General features: G+C 38.5%; 1 protein-coding gene across 1 annotated transcript; it reads right to left on the bottom strand.

Moving 5' to 3' along the window:
• Positions 1-386: 386 nt before the first annotated feature.
• Positions 387-21,488, bottom strand: LOC121386762 (signal recognition particle receptor subunit alpha-like). Its single transcript, XM_041517772.1, has 14 exons — positions 21,350-21,488; positions 19,498-19,581; positions 18,448-18,641; positions 17,174-17,310; positions 16,478-16,619; positions 15,339-15,486; positions 14,451-14,584; positions 10,790-10,908; positions 8,598-8,684; positions 8,001-8,173; positions 6,862-7,075; positions 5,600-5,685; positions 3,103-3,279; positions 387-2,629 (listed from the first exon to the last, which is right to left on the bottom strand). Exons 1-14 carry the CDS (start codon positions 21,464-21,466, stop codon positions 2,504-2,506), a joined length of 1,938 nt encoding a protein of 645 aa, XP_041373706.1. The 5' UTR covers positions 21,467-21,488; the 3' UTR covers positions 387-2,503.
• Between the last annotated feature and the right edge of the window lie 807 nt (positions 21,489-22,295).

The following is a 22,295-nucleotide window of genomic DNA, read 5'->3' as shown; positions in this document are numbered from 1 at the left end:
TTTTACGTCCGTGCGTTGAATTCATGACATCATTCACACGGTCATGACAGGTTGTGTAAAAACTGAAACGGGTTACCTCAATTTGTTCTCACATAACCCATAAATGGTGTACACAAATATTTTATTCTCAATTGTAAACTGACTGTCGTGTGTTCTCAAATAGACAATAACACCCGGAAAGCTAATGACGTCATAGAAAGTGACGTCATTAGCAATTGGAACAGGCGAACTTGACAATTCAAGGGTTTACAGTTAGATTGTAGCCAGGTATTTTTTTCAAGAAATGCCAAATATACAGTTAGTTCTGTAGAAAAACGATTCAGTTTACAATGGACATAACCATATGGAGTTTTTAGATTTGCGGATGTTATTGTCTATTTGATGCCCGCAAATGTTTCATTTTTGACCTCGGGCTAACGCCTTCGGTCAAAAATGACATTTGCGGGATCAAATAGACAATAACACCCGCAAATCTAAAAACTCCATATGGTTATCTCCTAAAGGTGTGAAAATTGTAGTCTGTAACATGCAGGATGCCAAAAAAGCATATACAGAGCGGAAATAGCATGTGAAGCAGTACGGTAGTCTTTAATCTAAACTTAATACTTCAGATGATTACGATTCTCTAATGACTACAAAAACGTAAAAAAGGCACAAAACTTCAGATGATTACGATTCTCTAATGACTACAAAAACGTAAAAAATGCACAAAAACAGACTTCCCTGTAAACACAAATTTTGATTTGCTTTCACAATGTCATGACATACAGAATGGATGCTATTTTAGTGCTGATAATCTCAACACATACCATACATAATATCAATCATAATAAAATCTTCAGAAACTATGTTTTATGATGAATAAAAGATGTAGCTCGTTACCAAGGAGATCACACACACAAAACCAGCATCTGGTGTTTTATGTTGTGGTTTTTATAACATGGTAATTCCATTAAGCTTTAGTTTATCTTTTCTGTCAAAAAATGTTTACACTGAAATTAAATAAAAACGAAACAAGGAAAATAACCATGGACTAACATTTGTTCATTTCCATTTTTTTCACCCACCCTTTGTTGTTGTAAACTTCAATTTCATCTCTTAGTACATTTCCAAAGAATCATGTTGTCTGTATGCAGTCCTATTATCCGAGTTTGCTATCAAGACCAAGTTAAATAAATTATACCTTTATTGCAGTAACAAAGAATGATAATTTAAAAAACAAAACAAAAACAAACAAATCAAAACATTAAAAAAAACTAGCTGTATATCTTAGTATGCAATCTTGGAAGCTGGTTTGCCAGTCAAATATTTATTCATTTTGTTTCAAAATGTCTAACGTTTACGTTTTGTAGAAAAAGTTGCTGGGGAAATGGCTTTTTATTAAAACACAACAAACATAGAGGTGGTTTGACATCATGAGCGATAAAGAGTTTAAGTTCAAAGTATTCAATTCTGAAAACTGTTTTAGCATTAAGACATGAAAACTGCACTTAGTGCTGTAACTAAACAAAGAAATATTACTTCCACAATAACAAAATAACGTATCTGGTGCTTCACACTTCCAAAATAACAGAACATCTATGGCATGGAATCCAGAGCTGATTTATCTGTGAAAGACGTTTAAACACTCACCAAAACAAAACAAAAAAACAAAAAGAAAGGGGAAAAAAGGAACAAAAAAGGAAGAGAGAACAATAAATATCGAGGCAAAAAAATTGAAAAACAAAATCACTAACCAAGTGAAGTTTTTCAGACAATAACATCAGATGTGTGACCCCTACCTCCTCCCAAACCATATCCCATTGCTCTAATTAACTAAGGGAAATTATTCAATAAAAACTGTGTGAAGGGAGATTACTCAACAAAAATAAAACCCTTTAAAACCATCTGGTCCAGAAAGATATTTACAATTTAACAAGCAGAGTATATATATAATAATCATGGGAAACTAAATTTTGGTTCTGTGATTTTACTGACCGGTACTGGAAACAATCGTTTCCATCAAATCCGAAGACCTGCATTTGTAGCTCTACAGCTTGACTTTTGCTACTGATGATGTCATCTATTTAGCCAAATTACTAACTGACTGATATCGAGGGCGCAAAGCAAAAGTTTCTAGAGGGTTCGGGGGTATGCTTCCCCATAAAATTTGAAAATTAGATGACCTATAATGCAATTTCCTGCGTTCTACAAGTAAAATTAATCTCTGTCGTAAAATTTACTACCAATAATATTTTTGATTTACAATTATTTGGAGGGAGGGTAAGAACCCCCCAAGCCCCCCTGCTCCGCCATGCCTATAAGTGTTTTACCATACACAATATATCATTTCAAATTAGTTTTTTTTAAATTTAAATCTTAAATTTAAAACATTTAGCAGCTTCATTAATCTGCTATTCACAACAAACCCAGTGTCAGATCGTTCACAGAAATATATACTCAAAAATACTTTATATAATTCATCACCCGTTTGGTGACAGTAGTCAAATATCGCAGTGACTGCTTATTTTAACAGTGCATGCACCACAGCTTTGGCGTTCAGATTACGAAGATCAGTGTAAGTCTGTCCAGTTCCGACAAACACGATGGGCTGTCCGGTTGTGTAGGTCATCGATACAGCCGCTCCCACCTGGAAACAAAGCAATGGTTGTTTAAATTAAAGGAAAGGAATATATGTTTAATGACACATCAGCACACTTTATACTACAGCAAGTTGGTGTGTCACATAGATATTTTGAGGTGTAAGTGAAAGAGAGAGAGAGAGAGAGAGAGAGAGAGAGAGAGAGAGAGAGAGAGAGAGAGAGAGAGAGAGGGGGGGAGGGAGGGGGAGAGAGGAGGTCGAGAAAGAATGCGAGGAGAGCGAAAGAAACACAGAGAAAGAAAGAGAGGGAGGAAGGGGAGATCTAGAAAGGAAGTGATTATTTCATTAACAACAGCACCTTTTAAACTACAGCTGCTTAGTGTTGAATGGAAAGGAAAGATATATTTGTTTAACGCCTCGTCACATTTTAAACCACAACTATTTGGTGTCGTAACATGTTGGGTATTTTAGACAGACTGTTAACTGAGGAGATATATATTAATGATCCTCTGTTTTCTGACCTTGTCGTCGATGGTGTCGAACTTGGTGAGGATGATTCCATCGATGAGCCGTGGGTTGGTCAGGTTGGAGTGGTCAGCCAGTGCCTGGTTGAACTTGGTCAGCTGGTCGACAGCTTCGTTCCCAACCAGTGCCTCCCCCACAAACAGAACCAGGTCAGGCTGGTTCACGTTGATCAGCTGTGAGAGAGAGAGAAACAACAAACTATTACAACATGTTAAAGGAAGGAAGGAAGGAAATGGTTTATTTAATGACGCACTCAACACATCTTATTTACGGTTATATGGCGTAAACCATATGGTTAAGGACCACACAGATATTGACAGAGGAAACCTGCTGTCGCCACTTCATGGGCTACTCTTTTCAATTTGCAGCAAGGGATCTTTTATATGCAACATACCATAGACAGGATAGCACATATCACGGCGCATCAAGCAAATGAATGAATGAATGAATGAATGAAAATCTATGAATGAAAGAAAGAAATGTTTTATTTAACGACGCACTCAACACATTTTATTTAGGGTTATATGGCGTGAGACATATGGTTAAGGACCACAAAGATTTGGAGAGAAAACCCGCTGTCGCCACATAGGCTACTCTTTTACAACAGGCAGCAAGGGATCTTTTATTTGCGCTTCCCACAGGCAGGATAGCACAAACCATGGCCTTTGTTGAACTAGTTATGGATCACTGGTCGGTGCAAGTGGTTTACACCTACCCATTGAGCCTTGCGGAGCACTCACTCAGGGTTTGGAGTCAGTATCTGAATTAAAAATCCCATGCCTCGACTGGGATCCGAACCCAGTACCTACCAGCCTGTTGACCGATGGCCTGCCACGACGCAACCGAGGCCGGTATGTATGAATGAATGAATGAATGAATGAATGAATGAGTGTTTAACGACTCCCCAGCACAAAAATACATATCGGCTATTGGGTCTTACAAACGGTAAGTAAATGAAAATATTATTTATATAATCATGTAAAACCACAGTGTAAGGAGCTGTGGGGAAACGTATAATACAATACAAATATCAATTAAGTACAATTCAAAGCTCTAAAAAATTATTTTTATGATTATATTCAATTAAAGTTCAAATAAAAAGATTTAGCAAATGAGAATCAATTTGCATGGGTTAAATCGGCTCTTTTTTATATATACCTTGGCTAGTTAAAAATCTTATATTTTTCTTTTCAAGTAAAAAGATTTTAACAAATTAGCATCAAAACTGCATAAGTTAAATCTCGTCTTTTTTTATATATATTATACCGTGGCTAGTTAATAATCTCTGGCAGTCTGGTTGATCGGTTTATCATGTGTAAGAGAGATAACTCAGATTGTATTGTCTCTCTACCTACATGGGTTATCTCCCTTATTAACCAGAACTCCAAAACTTTACATCACACTGTGTCTATACAAACATTATACAATGTGATATTAAACACAAAAAGTAAAATGTTTTATTTATCCTATAACACTTCTAATTTGATATTTAATAAATCACAGTTCTAAAGTTGCATTCATTGGTAATATGACATCATTACGATTGGCACAAAAGTAGTTTGACATCACACACGATAACTAAATTAAGTCAACACTTTGGACTCATAGAGATACATAGAGATTATTATACAAGCTTGGTGTCGTACTTATTTTACGAAACTCGTGTCAGGAGTTTTGTATTGTAATACATGAATCCTCACACAAGTTTCATAAAATCAATACGATTCACACGCGACTGGAATAAATTCTTTATTACCCATATTATTATTGTTGGGGTTTTTTCATGAATAACAAGACCCAACTCAAAATGTTTCAGCTACAACTAAGGTCGACGACAGTCACTTTTCGCACCCTTGTTTTGGGCTCGTACACAATAAATATAGCATATCTTAATGTAATTTCACTTGAAATCCATATTTCGTAAAAGGTACAATTTTTTAATCACAAGATTTTTTTCAAACACATTTAGATGCATTAGTAATGTTCAAACAAATAATTTTCAATAGCAAGTTTGCATTGGAATTTTTCCAGCATTCTTAAAACGGAAAGTCATGTACCCAGTATATGGTTATTGTAAGGCAATTCAAAGTGACGTCATTGGAATACTGACGTCATTCAAATTCAAAATTCACCATATTAAAATAAAAGCTGGTCTACTAACCTTGACCCCTGTCAAATTTCTATAACAAGCGGACAGCGTTGTTTACAGGTTATATTTTGTTCTTTTTCATAATTCTGGACAAAATATTAAATTTAAGTTTCAAAAGATGAAAGAAATAAAAAGTACCTTTTGTCAAATATATCATATCAAAAAATTACCGTTGGATATTGTTTTATTTACCGTGTACGAAGCCAAAACAAGGGTGTGAAAAGTGACTGTTTCTCAAAATCAGTATGACACACAAGCTCATGTATTAATCTCTATACATGCACTGGCGACACGCAAACGGAACTATCAACCTCTCAGTGACGAGAGTCCTGACACGGCCATACCTTTGCGAGGGCCCTCATCAGTGGTTCGTTGTCCTGCATCCGACCAGCGGTGTCTATGAGAACCACATTAATGTGTCGGTCTCGTGCTGAAAAACACACAAGTAAACGTTAAACACTGGTTCAATAACACATCATTTTAAATTATCACAATTTGAAAAGTAAAAGGAATATCTAAGAACACTGCTTTATGTTAAATGTCTTCACCACCCTACCTCACATATCCACTGCCCTACCATATAAAGAAACTGCCATATTCCATTTTTAATAAAACATACAACTATTTTGTTTACATTTTAAGTAGTATTTGATATGGAAAAATTACGATAACCGAATGTAAAATTCATAATTTTTTCGACTGAATGTGGAAACTGGCAAAACATTATGAAATGTACCGATAAATGTTCACTTGTTTTTATCAAACTTCTCCCCTTTCTTCTGGGAAGGGAGAAGTCATTTCTCCAACTTTTTCAATTCTAGATTAGGGCCTGATGTATCTCCTGCCCTACCCTACATTTCCACTGCCAGATCACAAGTATACACACTACCTGCCCTACCCCTACATATATCCACTGCCCTATCCATGTGCATCCACTGCCCGACCCCACATTTAACAACTACCCTACACATCTAACCACTACCCTATTCCAACTACATGTATAACAACTGCTCCACCTCATGCATACCCACTACCCTAGCTTACCCTACCCCAAATGCAACGCTTGCTTCACAGCACATGCATTCGTTCTCCTACATGTAATTATTGCCCTACCCACAGGACAATATTTAAAAATCTTAGGTAACATGGAAGTCAGTTCACCTGACCTTTCACCTAGGTAACTGACTGTTCGGTTATGTGAATTATAATTGTGAGTTACCTATTTCTATAACACACTTGTTGTCTTTACTACAAAGGCTTTCAAAATGTATTTTTAACAAACTGATATTGCTATGCGATTCTGATACTAGTTTACAATTAGAATTTTTGGAATATGCCAATAAAAGTCCAATGATCCTATGTTTACACCTTTTAATTCTTTAACAGAACAGTTCACAACATAACCCATGACAGTTTGCTTGCTTTTAAAGCTGCGTAACCACCATGTGAACAGAATGACTGTACTAGTGAAATACTTTGCCCTGCCTACCCAACATTAATTGTTCTAACCCACGTCTCCTTCTCGAGAACCCCAACTCCACTCCTTTATGTCCATAAATTCTTAATGGATTTCTTAAACTAGTTACAACTATAAATATTTTGCTACCATAGTTAACGGCTTCCATGGCGATGCCTGCCGCGTCCTTCCCGTAGCCCTTCTCGTAGAGCTGCACCATGTGCATCCCGTCGTGTTTATCTGGAGGATGCAGGGCGTTCAGTTTGCGTGTGTGTGTACGGAGCTGCTCCACGGCGCCGGCCCGGAACGTGTCACACGCCGCGATCAGCACGCTGAACCCATTCTCAACCAGCCAGAAACACACCTGGGAGAAAACAATATTAAAGGTGCTGTATCACAGTTATATGTACAATATTTTTTTTTTTTTTTTTACATTTTATCTATAATAAATAATTACAAAATTGTTGAAAAATTTGGATTGCTTGCTCTTTTAAAGTTTGTTTTGTTTAACGACACCACTGGAGCACATTGATTTATTAATCATCAGCTATTGGATGTCAAACATTTGGTAATTGTGACATATAGTCTTAGAGAGGAAACCCGCTACATTTTTCCACTAGTAGCAAAAGATCTTTTATATGCGCCATCCCACTTGCTCTTTTTGTCAATACTTAACCTGACCTCTTACCAATGGCATTGTTCATCTATTTCAATACAGGGCTAAAACTTGAGAATTTGTCTCCCACGGCTAGTTTTAAAAGAATTGCCACTAATGGCAATTTTGAGTCTGGCTATGGCTTTTGTTTTTAAAGTGACATTTGCAGCAAGTAAAGAAAGGTTATTGTGCTGTGTGTAGACATATGTCACATGAGCGAATGTTAAATATTGGCAGATAATGTACACCACATGTATACCTTTTGCCTTTATACCTTTATTAATGAGCTTAACTGGGTGATGCTCTCTACCTATAGCAATTTACATCTCAAGGACGACAATTGCCGTCGGTGCATTGTTAAGTTTCGAGCCCTGATATAAGATTGGTCAAAAAAAAGAAAAAAAGTGGAAACATTGAAATATAAGTTATTAATCATCGGTTACTGGATGTGTAACATTTGGTAATTCTGACATATGGTCTTAAAGAGGATAGCAGATAGATTTTTCCATCAATAGCAAGGGATGTTTTATAATGCACCATCCCACAGACAGGATAACACATACCACGTCCTTTGATATACAAGTCGTGGTGCACCAGTTGGAATGAGAAATATATTCAAAAGTGAATTTCATACCTTAGCAAGGTTAGTAGACTTGCCAACTCCGTTTACCCCACAAAAGGTAACAGTGTATGGTCGATTTTGCTGTTTGGCTTCCATAGCGTCTCGCAGAATATCAACTCGTCGGCGTGGCGACAGAAGCTGTACACACGATTCCTGTAGAGTGTTTTTAACAGTGGAAGTGATACCTGAAACAAACGAGGAAAGTTTGCTTCTAATGATGGCACAGCATATTGTTCAGTAATACAGTAATATTGTCACTAAACCTACTGCATATTGCCTGGTTGAGATTAAGATGGATAGATTGAGAGAGAGAGAGAGAGAGAGAGAGAGAGAGAGAGAGAGAGAGAGAGAGAGAGAGAGAGAGAGAGAGAGAGAGAGAGAGAGAGAGAGAGACAGAGAGAGATAGACAGACAAAGCGTGACACTTGAGAAGGGGAAAAACCTCAAGTCGAATGAGGGCGATCGATCTTTCAATGTATCACAAATCAGGTGAACATGCTATCGTTGATCTACTTCCCCTCTCTCTCTTATAGAAAACACATTAGTTTAAACCATCGGAGACATGACAACAGTCGACACAAAGGGTACGAAATGGGACATTCTCACTCACTTCCAAATGTTCCAAGAACTTTCCCTTCAAGTTTGGCTCCTACTGACTGGCACAAGTTCTCTGCTATGTTGCTCGCTACGTTCTTTCCTAATAACAGAATAGAATAGAATAGATTTTTAACGACAACACAGCATAAAAAATACATCGGCTATTGTGTGTCAAACTATGGTCAATGTAAAACTCGATTCCTAATAACAGAGATGTGTAAAATGTGAAATCTTAAATGTTTCCTCATAACAAAGGTTATAATAGATCCTACTAAAATCAGTACTTCCGACAAGTTTCTTTTGTTTAATGACACCACTAGAGCACATTGATATGTTAATCATTGGCTATTGGAAGTCAAACATTTGGTAATTTTTACATATAGTCTTAGAGAGAAAACCTGCTACATTTTTCCATTAGTAGCAAGGGATTTTTTTACATGCACCATCCCATAGACAGGACAGCACATACCACAGTTAATTATCAAGGTTATTAAATTGTTATTGTTTTCATTGAGGGATCTTTTACATGCATCGTCCCAGACAGGATAGCACATACCACAGCTTTTGATATACCAGTCGTGTTGCACTGGCTGGAACATGAAATATTGCCCAATGGACCCGCCAACCTTAATCCAACTGTGCATCAAGCGAGCACTTCACCACTGGGCTACGTCCCACCCCACTTGTCTATACATGCCTCTGATAATCACAACAACAATCATGCAAATCTGGTTTGGGGTTTCTCCTTTGTTTTTATTCCAACTGTGCATCAAGCGAGCACTTCACCACTGGGCTACATCCCGCCCCACTTGTCTATACATGCCTCTGATAATCACAAGAACAATCATGCAAATCTGGTTTGGGGTTTCTCCTTTGTTTTTATTCCAACTGTGCATCAAGTGAGCACTTCACCACTGGACTACATCCCACCCCACTTGTCTATACATGCCTCTGATAATCATAACAACAATCATGCAAATCTGGTTTGGGGTTTCTCCTTGTTTTTATTCCAACTGTGCATCAAGCGAGCACTTCACCACTGGGCTACATCCCACCCCACTTGTCTATACATGCCTCTGATAATCATAACAACAATCATGCAAATCTGGTTTGGGGTTTCTCCTTGTTTTTATTCCAACTGTGCATCAAGCGAGCACTTCACCACTGGGCTACGTCCCGCCCCACTTGTCTATACATGCCTCTGATAATCACAACAACAATCATGCAAATCTGGTTTGGGGTTTCTCCTTTGTTTTTAATCAGTGCATTAACTTTAGGACATTATCTTTCTCGTTCCAGCCAGTGCACCACGACTGATCTATCAACGGCTGTGGTTTGATGGGTTATAGGCACAATTGTCTTTGGTATATCAAAGGCCGTGGCATGTGCTATCTTGTCTGTGGGATGGTGCATATATAAAAGATCCCTTGCTACTAACGGAAAAATGTAGCGGGTTTCCTCTCTAAGACTATATGTCAAAATTATCAAATGTTTTGACATCCAATAGCCGATGATTAATAAATCAATGTGCTCTAGTGGTGTCATTAAACAAAACAAACTTTAACTTTACGACATTATCATGATGCATTACATAAAAAGAAAATGAGTTACCTGAATTCGTGTTTGAATAAATGGTTTACACCAATTTTCAATTCTTCTCGGCGTGTGCATATATTTGAAGCACTATATAAAACATCATTTCTAACAATTTCTACAAACTGACTTGGTGATTGACGAAAAATAAAATGATTACAAACATTTTTATCATGCAATAAGATAAGCATTCACAAATTCAACTATGATGGGAAAAAAAAGAGTTTTCTTTAACACTGCTTCCATAAGTGCAATAAAAGGCCATGGTATGTGCTATCCTGTCTATGGTATAGTGCATATAAAAGATCCCTTGCTGCTAATCAAAAAGAGTAGCCCATGAAGTGGCAACAGCGGGTTTACTCCATTAATACCTGTGTGGTCCTTAAACATATGTCCGACACCATATAACTGTAAATAAAATGTGTTGAGTGCGTCGTTAAATAAACCATTTCCTTCCTTCCTGGTTGGAACAAGAAAAAACCCAATCAGCTGAATAGATTCCCCCGAAGTGGTTCGATCCTGCAACATAAACACCTCCAGCGAGCACTCAACCGACTGAGCTAAATCCCGCCCCCCACCCCACACGCTGAGATAACACCTCGACCAACTCACCAACAAGATGGTCTTTCATCTTGTCCAGAGTGGACTCCAGGTCTTCCTTAGTGAGCGTCTTCGATCCCACCAGATTCTTAAACATGCTGAACACTCCAAAACTGCTGCCCTTCGTGGAGCTGCAAACACAATTAATAGGTTTATTATAATTTAAGTGATTTGCAAATCAAAAAGCAAACAGACTCGTAGTCATCAGAGGAAACCTGCTACATTTTTCCTAATACAGCAAGGGATCTCTTATATGCACTTTTCCACAGGCAGGAAAACACATACCACGGCCTTTGTCCAGTTGTGGTGCACTAGTTGGAACGAGATCCTGGTACTTGAATAAAACAATCCATTTATTTGGACTAGTGAAAATACTGGCAGACAAATAGATTTCTAGATGTATCTGTCCGGTGAATTTTTTGCTTATTTCTATCACTGCCATATATCCCTATGGTTTCAGGCACATCCATCCCAGGTCCGGTATCTGGCCTGGCCAGTGAGATACCCGGGGACAGAGGGATTGGGCTTGTAAGTTTGTTTCTACAAATGATATTGCTGGATTTGTTTTTGAAACAAATTTTGTTTAAAGACACAACTAGATGAATTGGATGTATGGATGGATGGATGGATTGGATGGATTAGATGGATTAGATGGATTAGATGAATTGGATTGGATGGGATGGATGGATTAGATGGATTAGATGGATTAGATGAATTGGATTGGATGGGATGGATGGACAGGTGCATGAACTGGATGGATGAGCTGGATGGATGGATGGATGGATTGGATGGATGGATGAACTGTATGGATGGATGGATGAACTGTATGGATGGATTGATGGGATGGATGGATGGATGGATGCATGGGATGGATGGATGGATTGGATGGATGGATGAACTGGATGGATGGATGAACTGGATGGATGGATTGGATGGATGGATGAACTGGATGGATGGATGAACTGGATGGATGGATGGATGGATGGAACGGATGGATTGGATGGATGGATGAACTGGATGGATGGATGGATGGGATGGATGGATGGATGGATGGACTGGATGGATGAACTGGATGAACTGGATGAATGGACTGGATGGATGGATGAACTGGATGAATGGATTGGATGGATGGATGAACTGGATGGATGAACTGGATGGATGGATGAATGGATTGGATGGATGAATGGATTGGATGGATGTATGAACTGGATGGATGGATGGATGGATTGGATGGATGAATGGATTGGATGGATGGATGAACTGGATGGATGAACTGGATGGATGGATGGATGGATTGGATGGATGAATGGATTGGATGGATGAATGGATTGGATGGATGGATGGATTGGATGGATGAATGGATTGGATGGATGAATGGATTGGATGGATGAACTGGATGGATGGATTGGATGGATGGATGAACTGGATGGATGGATTGGATGGATGGATGAACTGGTTGAATGGATTGGATGGATGGATGGATGAACTGGATGGATGGATTGGATGGATGGATGAACTGGTTGAATGGATTGGATGGATGGATGGATGAACTGGATGGACAGATGGATAGACTGGATGGATTGGATGGATAGATTGGATGGATTGATGGATAGATGAATTGGATGGATCATATGATAGATGGACGGATGAACTGGATGGATGGATGGATTGGATTAATAAATTGGATGGATGGATGGATGGAAGGATGGATGAATGGTATGATTACATTTTATTAAATTCAAAGACTTTCAAAGACCTAAAAATCATTTTTGCGAATTCAAAGACTTTCAATGAATTTAAAGACTACTACAAACCCTGGCTGGGTTAATTACTGGTGAGAAAGCAACCAGATGTGTAGTAGTTGGCTTTATTACTATGTCATGTACTCTACATATACATATACATCTTAAGGAGACAGCAATTGGGCTGAGGGGGTGACAGACACCTATAAATTATTTTTCAAATGCATGGGGCAATGCATTATCTTCAGAATTGTTGGCAGCTATAAATTAATTGGAGTTTCAACTTGGGGAAGGCAATGCATTATCTTCAGAATTGGAGGGTGTAACAATGCATTAACTTTAAAGTTGGGGGTGGGTGTGAGACAATGAACAATGCATTACCTTCAGAATTGCAGAGCACAATGAATTAGCTTTCAGAGATAAAGGGGAGACAATGTATTAGCTTTCAGTGATGGAGGGGGAGACAATGAATTAGCTTTCAGAGATGAAAGGGGAGACAATGAATTAGCTTTCGGTGATGGAAGGGGGAGACAATGAATTGGCTTTCAGAGATGAATGGGAGACAATGAATTAGCTGTCAGTGATGGAAGGGGCAGATAATGAACTAGCTTTCAGAGATGAAAGGGGAGACAATGTATTAGCTTTCAGTGATGGAAGGGGGAGACAATGAACTAGCTTTCAGAGATGAATGGGAGACAATGAATTAGCTTTCAGTGATGGAAGGGGGAGACAATGAATTAGCTTTCAGAGATGAAGGGGAGACAATGAATTAGCTTTCAGTGATGGAAGGGGGAGACAATGAATTAGCTTTCAGAGATGAAGGGGAGACAATGAATTGGCTTTCAGAGATGAATGGGAGACAATGAAATTAGCTTTCAGAGATGAAGGGGAAACAATGAACTAGCTTTCAGAGAGGAAGTGGGAGAGACAATGAAATTAGCTTTCAGAGATGGAAGGGGGAGACAATAAAATTAGCTTTCAGAGATAAAGGGGAAACAATGAACTAGCTTTCAGAGATGAAGGGGAACCAATGAACTATTGTCCGAACCGAATTGTTAACAACTACAAAAAATGACTCTCCTACCTTTAATTGCCGTTAGATTTCCTCCAAACTTTGTCCAGACACAAATCGTAAAAAAACCACTACAAATATACAGATTCCACACACGAGACTGCAACGATGTCGCCGATATCGCCTTTGCTGAGATTGCATAGGGAAAAATACATGCAGTTTTCTGCCGTCTGCCATGTTGCTTGTTTATGGAATACTCTTCAAGAGGGGTGAAAGCCTCCAAAGTATGTGACACAATTAATATGAAATCAATGATCTCTTGTGGTATCATTAATTTTTTTTAAATAATAATAAATAATAATATGACGTCATCACGTCTGCTTTTATATCATAACATGTTATGACGTTGTTAGATTAAGTCCTATCCTTTCACCCCTCTTGGAGAATATTCCATAAAAAGTCAAAATGGCAGCTAGCACAAAATTACATGCTTTTTGCCCTATGCGCTCTCAGCGAAGTCGATATAGGTGACATAGTTATCATCTGGTATGTGGAATCTGTGTCATTCTAGTGGTTTTTTCAAGATTTCTGTATGCACAAACTTTGGAGGAAATCTAACGGCAATTAAAGGTAGGAGAGTAATTTTTCGTAGTTGTTAACAATTCGGTTCGGACAATAGCTTTCAGCGAGGAAGTGGGAGAGACAATGAAATTAGCTTTCAGAGATGGAAGGGGGAGACAATAAAATTAGCTTTCAGAGATGAAGGGGAAACAATGAACTAGCTTTCAGAGAGGAAGTGGGAGAGACAATGAAATTAGCTTTCAGAACTGGGTGCGGGTGGGCAATGCATTAACTTCACTGAGTTAGTTGGAATGGCCCACTGGCCCTACCATTTCCGACACCTATGAGAGATATTTACTTTTTCGGGGCAGCTGCTGCCTCTACCACCTCCTCCTCTTCTTCTTCGTCCTCTTCCTCCTCATCATTCTCCTCACTGCTGCTCTCTGGTTCAATGTCTCGCAGCTGCCCACTCATCTGGCCAACCTGAGTCAGCTGAAAAAGGAAGGAAGGAAATGTTTTATTTAACAACACACTCAACACATTTTATTTATGGTTATATGGCATCAGATATATGGTTACGGATCACACAGATATAGAGAGAGGAAACCCGCTGTCACCACTTCATGGGCTACTCTTTTTGATTAGCAACAAGGGATCTTTTATATGCACGATCCCAGACAGGATAGTACATACCATGGCCTTTGTTACACCAGTCGTGAACCACCGACGGGATTGATCCTAAACCGACTGTGCATCAAGCGAGAGCTCTTTACCACTGGGCTACGTCCCACCCGCAGCTGAACAACAACAGAACACAAAGTCAGACATGTTACACTTACATAGTATATAGTGTCAAAAAACTATTCCTCTGCACACACAGGAAGAAGTTGGTTTTGTCTACTGACACCACTAGAGCACATTGATATATTAGTCATTGGCTATTGGATGTCAAACATTTGGTACTTTAGACAGAGAGAAAACCTGATACATGTTTCCATTAGTAGAAAGGGATCTTTTATATGCACCATCCCACAGACAGGATAGCACATACCACAGCCTTTGACATACCAGTCGTGGTGCACTGGCTGGAATGAGAAATAGCCCAATGGGCCCACTAATGGGGATCGATCCCCGACCGACCGCGCATCAAGCGAGCGCTTTACCACTGGCCTGCATCCTGCCCCCAAGTACCATGAAGGTTTAAATTGTGAAAGGCATTTTTATCACATGTAAATTGTTACTTTACCTCGGCCTGTGTGGGCGTCCCCTCTTTGGTTACTTGGTCGGCATCGCCCCCACCACTGAAGTCAAGTTCAACTGCATCTTTGTTGTTACCCGCGTTACCCCAAACTCTCTTTGCTTTTCCTTTCTTCTTGTCGGTTTCGGGACTTTTCCTGGAAATAAATTCATTACTTCAGTTTGATTAACTCACTAACATAAACAGTAGACCTTTAAAAATTGTGAGATTGATTGTTTAATTCATAAAATGTTTAAAAGGAAAAGATATTCAATGTCACTCATGCAGGTATTACATTGGGAGAGAATCTTGTTTTAGCCTATTTACACATTTGTACAGTAATTCCTTGAAAACTATTCAAAACTGGCTAATTTAAAGAACTTTTTATTAACCAAATACTAAATGTTGTAGCCATATAGTCCAACTTCATTGATGATTTGTGTAACGTAGCAAGGCTCGCCCTACCCATAGACAAATCAGCCAATTGGTCATTTTCATACAAAGATTTTAATGTTTCGACCCTTTCTGTCAGTTTCCTCCGACTGTCTTCTGAGCTGTCCACACCATCGCCTGCCTGTCTCAACTTCCTCCATGGGTGCAGTCTCTGCACCCACCTGGCATCCCCGTCCTCTGCCGCTAATAAAGCTGGTCTGACCCACGGCACTAACAACCGCCGGTAGTAGGGGTGCATAGTAGGTGGTTACAAGTGCGTCTTAACAATGCCAGAAGTAACTACTGAACACTCCCTGTAGTGGTCAGACTGAGCCCACAGCTAAAAGCTGATGGGGAATGGCAGATGTGTGGCACAGACAGCCACAAGAGGCAAGCACCTGTTGCAGTTGGAGAGATAAGGACTGGGATGTGGAGGTGGACAGTGAAAGAATTTGAAAGATCGGAGAAGTTGCCAGATTGGAAAGAAATGAGATGGAATTTAAAGGAGAGAAAGGAAAGGGGGCAGTGGGATAAAAAAAAAAATAATAAAAAAATCAAACAAATCATACAAAGTGGCTACAACATTTAGTTTTCAGTTAATAAAATTTTCTTTAAATTAGCAACTTTAGATAACATTCCGATGCATACTCTATATATCTGAAGATTAGCTAAAACACAATTTGTCCCAGTGTGAGCTCTGACATAGTCGTTAATACCCTGGTGATTTGGTGGCGGGTGTCTTCTTTCCGCGGTTAAAGAACTTCTCTCTGTTTTTCATGATGGTCTCATCGTCGAGTTCTCCGTTAGTCACAGGCTTTGTGTTCTCCTTGGCCGGAGAGACGGACTCCGGAACAGTTTCTGAAAACAAAAACCAGCAGACATCAGCACTGAAACAGTAGCAGTAGGAAAAATGTAGCGGGTTTCCTCTGACGACTAAGTGTCAGAATTACCAAACAGTGTTCGAGATTAACGGTATCCCGATATCCCGAGGATACCAGAATTTAATTTTGGATACCAGACTTCAATAACCCAGTATCCCACTGGGATACCATATAATGTTGGGGGTTTTTTTTCAATCCTATATTTTTTTTTCCCCGCTAAAACAATGAAAGTCGTCATTTACTGGTTAAGTTAAGTAACAGTGTCATCCAGGTTTGTTACGATGTTATTTATGACTGTCATTTAAGTAGGATACTAAATTCTCAGGTGGGATACCAGATTTTGAAATGTTAGTATCCAACTGGGATACTGCCCAAAATTTTAATCTTGAACACTGCCAAATGTCTGACATCCAATAGCCAGTGATTGATTAATCAATCAATGTGCTCCAGTGGTGTCATTAAACGAAAAATAAAATACAAACACACATAAAGCTTATTTGATACTGAAAGGTAGGAATGGGGACCTGTTACCTTTGGGACTTTTGTTCTCTTTTCCCTTTGATGACACGTTCTTAGTTTTTGAAGGTTTCTTCTCATCTTTCTTGTTGGTAATCATGGAGGCAACGGTTTTCTTAGATTTTTTCGATTCTTCAAATGTCATCATGGGTCTGAATATTAATAAATAAACAAACAAACACTGATTAAAATATATTGTCTAAAACGAAAGGAAAGACATATTTATTTAACGACAAGTTCCAGGGCTTCTAGAATTCTTATAAAAATCACCAGCCATGGGATCAGTGATTTACAAAATGTACTAGTCATGATTAAAAATACACTGGTCATACTTGTAAGTAAATACATTTTTACCAAGTAATAATCAGATATGTCACATAAAGAGGAAGATAGAGCTTAAACCCTTATAGTTGTGGAGAGGATATTCAAATTTACTAAATAAACTTAAAATTTAAATACAGCATTTAACAACTTCTTTTTTCACTAGCCGTCGGGCATGGTGATAGTACAGTTAAACTTCTCAAAACTAGACCCTCTGTAAACCAAAATTCCCTCGAAACCGGGCGATTATTGCGGCCCCCTTTTAAATATATGTAAAGAAGAGAACCTCTCTAAACCGAATCAACAGCAAGAACGAGAGGAAACCACATTAGGCTACATAAACCGAAAAAGAAACGGGGATCTTTCATGCAGACTTTTCCATAGACAGTCCACTGTACTAGCATGTTGTTAAGTATGCTCACCAGCCTCATTGGTGTCATCGTTAATCCATCGGACATAAGGCTGGTAGATACTGGGTTCACAGCCCTGTACCATCTCCAACCCAGAGCGGGTTTTAACGACTCAATGGGTACTACCAATTGAGTCGTTAAGACAACTACACCCTCACTGTTGTATAATGTCAATTATTTATGTTTAATTACTAAATTTTACAGAATGCCCTATGACAACTGCATCTTTAGGTCATATTCCATTCTCATAATCAGTCAGGGTTTCTGCCAGATGGTAAAACGGGTATGGCTCCATACCCAACTTTTTTTGCAGATTTTTTTTTTTTTTTAAGTTAAACCTTTTGACAAAATTAATGACTCATATCATTACTGTATTATTTTCTTAACCCTAAACCTAAACCTAACTTATTTTCTTTCTCGGAGAGGCCCCCCATACCCCCTGTCAACTGTGGCTGCATTCAGCACAAACATTGTAAATATTCAATTTCATAGCACCATACCCAAACCTTTCTTTCTGGCAGAAACCCTGTCAGCTATTGTTTCCATTGCAACTGTTACCTTGGTTTCTGTGCCTCCATCTTGCTCCTCATCTCCGCTTCCCGTAACATCGAGTTAAAAGTATCGAGGAAGTTATAATTCCGCGACACGTTGCCCTGCTGTAAATCATCCTTATACTTGTTTCTAAACTCCAGCTGTATATCGCTAAGGAACTTGTCTATGTACGATAGTTGTAAAATCTTCTGATATGCTACCTGTAACAGAAAACAGAACATCAATTCAGATCAATTCGCAGAATTACCAAGACTAAAGATATTACTTAGAAAGAGAAGACTAAATGAATTCCATTAAGATCAAAAGCAAAAATCTATTTTAAAATAATAAATGGTCCCTTAAAGGAACACATATATTCTCCCATCCCAAGCTAAAAACAGATGCATTCAATAATGTCATGTTTGTGGGCTTTTACTAAACAACTACAAAATGGATCTCCAATTAGTAGACACATTAACAAAAGAATAATCAAATACAGAGTTTAGTAGGATAAACTAGTAAAGATAAGTACTATGATTTCAGATTCCATGAGCAGACAACATTATTCCCTATGTGCGAGTGTTGGTGTTTTACTATATTTTGACCACTGTTTTTACAAACTGCACATAAAGAAATAATAATTTTGTTATTTCTTAAACAGTTTTCCTTTTGTTTTCACATCAAGCCAAACTAGAATTTATGATAAAAAAATACACTTAAAATATTTGCTGAATTGAGATATACCTGGCCACCTTGCTAAGCCTACAATTTCAGGGCTTTAGATTGCATGCAGCCAAAACTGAAGCGACAATGGGTGTGCCCAAAATATGCAAACCAAAATTAAGGACAAACATGGCTACATGCTAACATCAAAACATTCCATCTCGAAATCAATGGAATGTTAAGCTGTACTTCGATTAAAATAACTTGAAATGCATTTCTGAATATGTTCAATTCTTTACCAGCTTTTATTAACATCACTTCACTAAAAAGACCTTTATGTACTTGGAACAGACAAAAAATGTGTAGTGCCCTGAATTTATCTGACTTTACTGTTGCACGTTGTAGATTACTTACCACAAAGACCAGTTCAAACTCATTGTCCAGTTTGTACTTCAGCGTCAGCTGGTCGTGGGTGTACGAGTTACTGCCGCCACGTTCCTGGGAGGAGAAAAATATCTTGTTACAGAAGGAAGGAATGTTCTATTTAACGACGTACTCTAAACATTTTAATTAGTTATATAGCATCAGACATACTGACATGTATCAGGACTACACAGATGATGAGAGAGGAAAATGTCTGTCACCACATCAAGGGCTACTTTTTCAATTAGCAAGGGATCTTTTATATGCATCATCCCATATCTAGAATAAAAAGAAAGAAGAAAATGTTTTATTTAACGACACACTCACGGTTATATTGCATCAGACATATGGTTAAGGACCACAGATATTGAGAGAGGAAACCCACTGTCGCCACTTCATGGGCTACTCTTTTCGATTAGCAGCAAGGGATCTTTTATATGCACCATCTCACAGACAGGATAGTATATACCACGGCCTTTGTTACACCAGTTGTGGAGCACTAGCTGGAACGAGAAATAGCCCAATGGGTCTACCGACGGGGATCGATCCTAGACCAAACATGCATCAAGCAAACGCTTTACCACTGGGCTATATCCTGCCCCCATCCCATAGAATAGTACATTCCATGGCCTTAATTACATCATTTGTGGAGCACTGGCTGGAATGATAAATATCAATGGATCTACCAATGAGGATGTTTTGTTCAATGACACAACTAGAGCAAATTACTGGGCTCGAACTTAAGAATTTGTCTCCCACAGCAATTTTTAGAAGGATTGCCACTGACGGCAATTTTGAGCCTATGGTTATTTTTTTTAAAGTAATATTTGCAGCAAATAAACCTGACTGAAAGGCTATCTTGTTATATGTAGACATCTTTTAAATGTTTAAATGTTAAATATTAGCAGATAATGTACATCAGGTGTATACATTTCGCCATTGTTGAGGAGCTTTATCGACGGCACAAAAGTGCCATCAGTGATGCTATCTACAGCAATTTATATGTCAACGACGGCAATGGCAATTGCCGTTGGTGCTGCCGTTAATGGTTAAGTTTGAGCCCTGAAATTGTTCAGTTAATCATTGGCTACTGGTAATTTTTTGTTGACAGTGTGTTAAAACAGTACTTCTCTAGAAAAACTATTGCAAAATTTTCAACAAGCTGTTCCAAATTTATCGAGTACTGATCCAGTTTGTTTTATGGAAGCACTATCTGCTAAAACTTTCTTAATCTTCAGATGATTTGAGAGAAGTTGCAATCTGATTGGTCAGCAGATGGAAAGCGATTTTGAGAGTAGCTAGTAAACAGGACTTCCATTCCCAAAAAGGTATTAATACTTGAGAATTTGAATCAATTAATCATTAATGTCATGATTTAACTCGGGAATATTAAAATTAAAGGTCTGTGGCATCAGATTTATGAAAAAAATTGTATTTCAGACACCGTAGCTGGCTAAAGTTTGGTCGTTGATGATTGATGAAGTATTACACAGTCATCTCTAGTGTTATTCTCACATATAAATTTTAATGGAATAACGCTACAGGGCACTTGAGCTAGTCTGGACAGCGCCAGTCTTGAAACATTGGTTGGGATAGGTGGTCGGGGGTCCTGGACTACCAGTCTCTTCAATCATCACGATCAGACACTGTTTCTGTATTCGAAATTCTGTTCTGGTGTTGGGAACATGTTCCTAAAAGTTTCAAAGAGGCATAGTCACTGATAGCGGTGCACGACGAGAACGGGTTCTCAGCCGTTCGTCAACGCAGTTTCGAATACACGGCGTGAATTGAGAGTCGGACAGATGGTAGTAATATTTGGGCTGATTTTCGCTGTTTCTCTCACCTGTAAAATTACGCTTTTAATCAGAGCGTTAACTGAAGGTGTAAAGAGCTGGGATGTTCCCTGGAAACACCACAGAACGATTCCACCTTTGCTAAAAATTGAAAAAAAGTCTAACATCTTGTCAGTGTTGTGTTTCTCTTTCGACACACGCGTTTCCGCTTGCGCTACGGAAGTGACGTCGTCGCTATATTTTTGGCACCTTACGAAAACGAAATACCGTAGATAATACAATTTATATATATAATAATAATAATAATAATAATACAAAAATTATATATATGCACCTTAAATTTTAGGTCTTGGGGGAAGGGTCTGTTACAATAATATAAATTTCGGGGACCCACCCTCTTCGGGTGACTGCAATATAAAATTCCTAAACGTGTTTACCAGCTTTTAACATTTATGTTTTCAGGCATGGACGTTCGCATCTTGGTTGGAGATTCTGGCATTAACTCGAAACCGTTGGCGGTACCTGAACCAGTTTCGAGAATGCACATTAGATCGATATATTTAGTTAGTGCACTGGATTGAATGAGTCATATAGTTATTTTCGTGCTTAATTCAATTTAAGGTTCAATCACGCTGTCCTGGGCACATGTCCTAGCTATCTGGCTTATCTGTCCAGGACAGTGGGTCAATAAATGGTTAGCTGCTGCTAGTGTATGGTTACTTATGTCATATGACAAAGTGGTTATAGTGAGAGAGATGTCGGACCGATGCAATACCTTTGTATGTCGTCTTTACAGAGACAAAACAATGTGGCGTGCATGACTCGTCCCATGCACTAACTAAAGCTAACATTTATAACGAATTACGCCCATATATTAAAATAATTTTATTTGACTTACTGAGTGCCTCATGGGTGCATCTATCAAGATGAATTTACTTGCATAATGCAGAACGTATAATTTTCCCAATTTTTTGTCGGAGCATGCCCCCGAATTGG

This window comes from Gigantopelta aegis, chromosome 12 (assembly GCF_016097555.1).
Source record: "Gigantopelta aegis isolate Gae_Host chromosome 12, Gae_host_genome, whole genome shotgun sequence".
Classification (NCBI taxonomy): Eukaryota; Metazoa; Mollusca; class Gastropoda; order Neomphalida; family Peltospiridae; genus Gigantopelta; species Gigantopelta aegis.
Note: the sequence above shows the minus strand (reverse complement) of the source record. Positions and strands in the feature narration are given on the sequence as shown.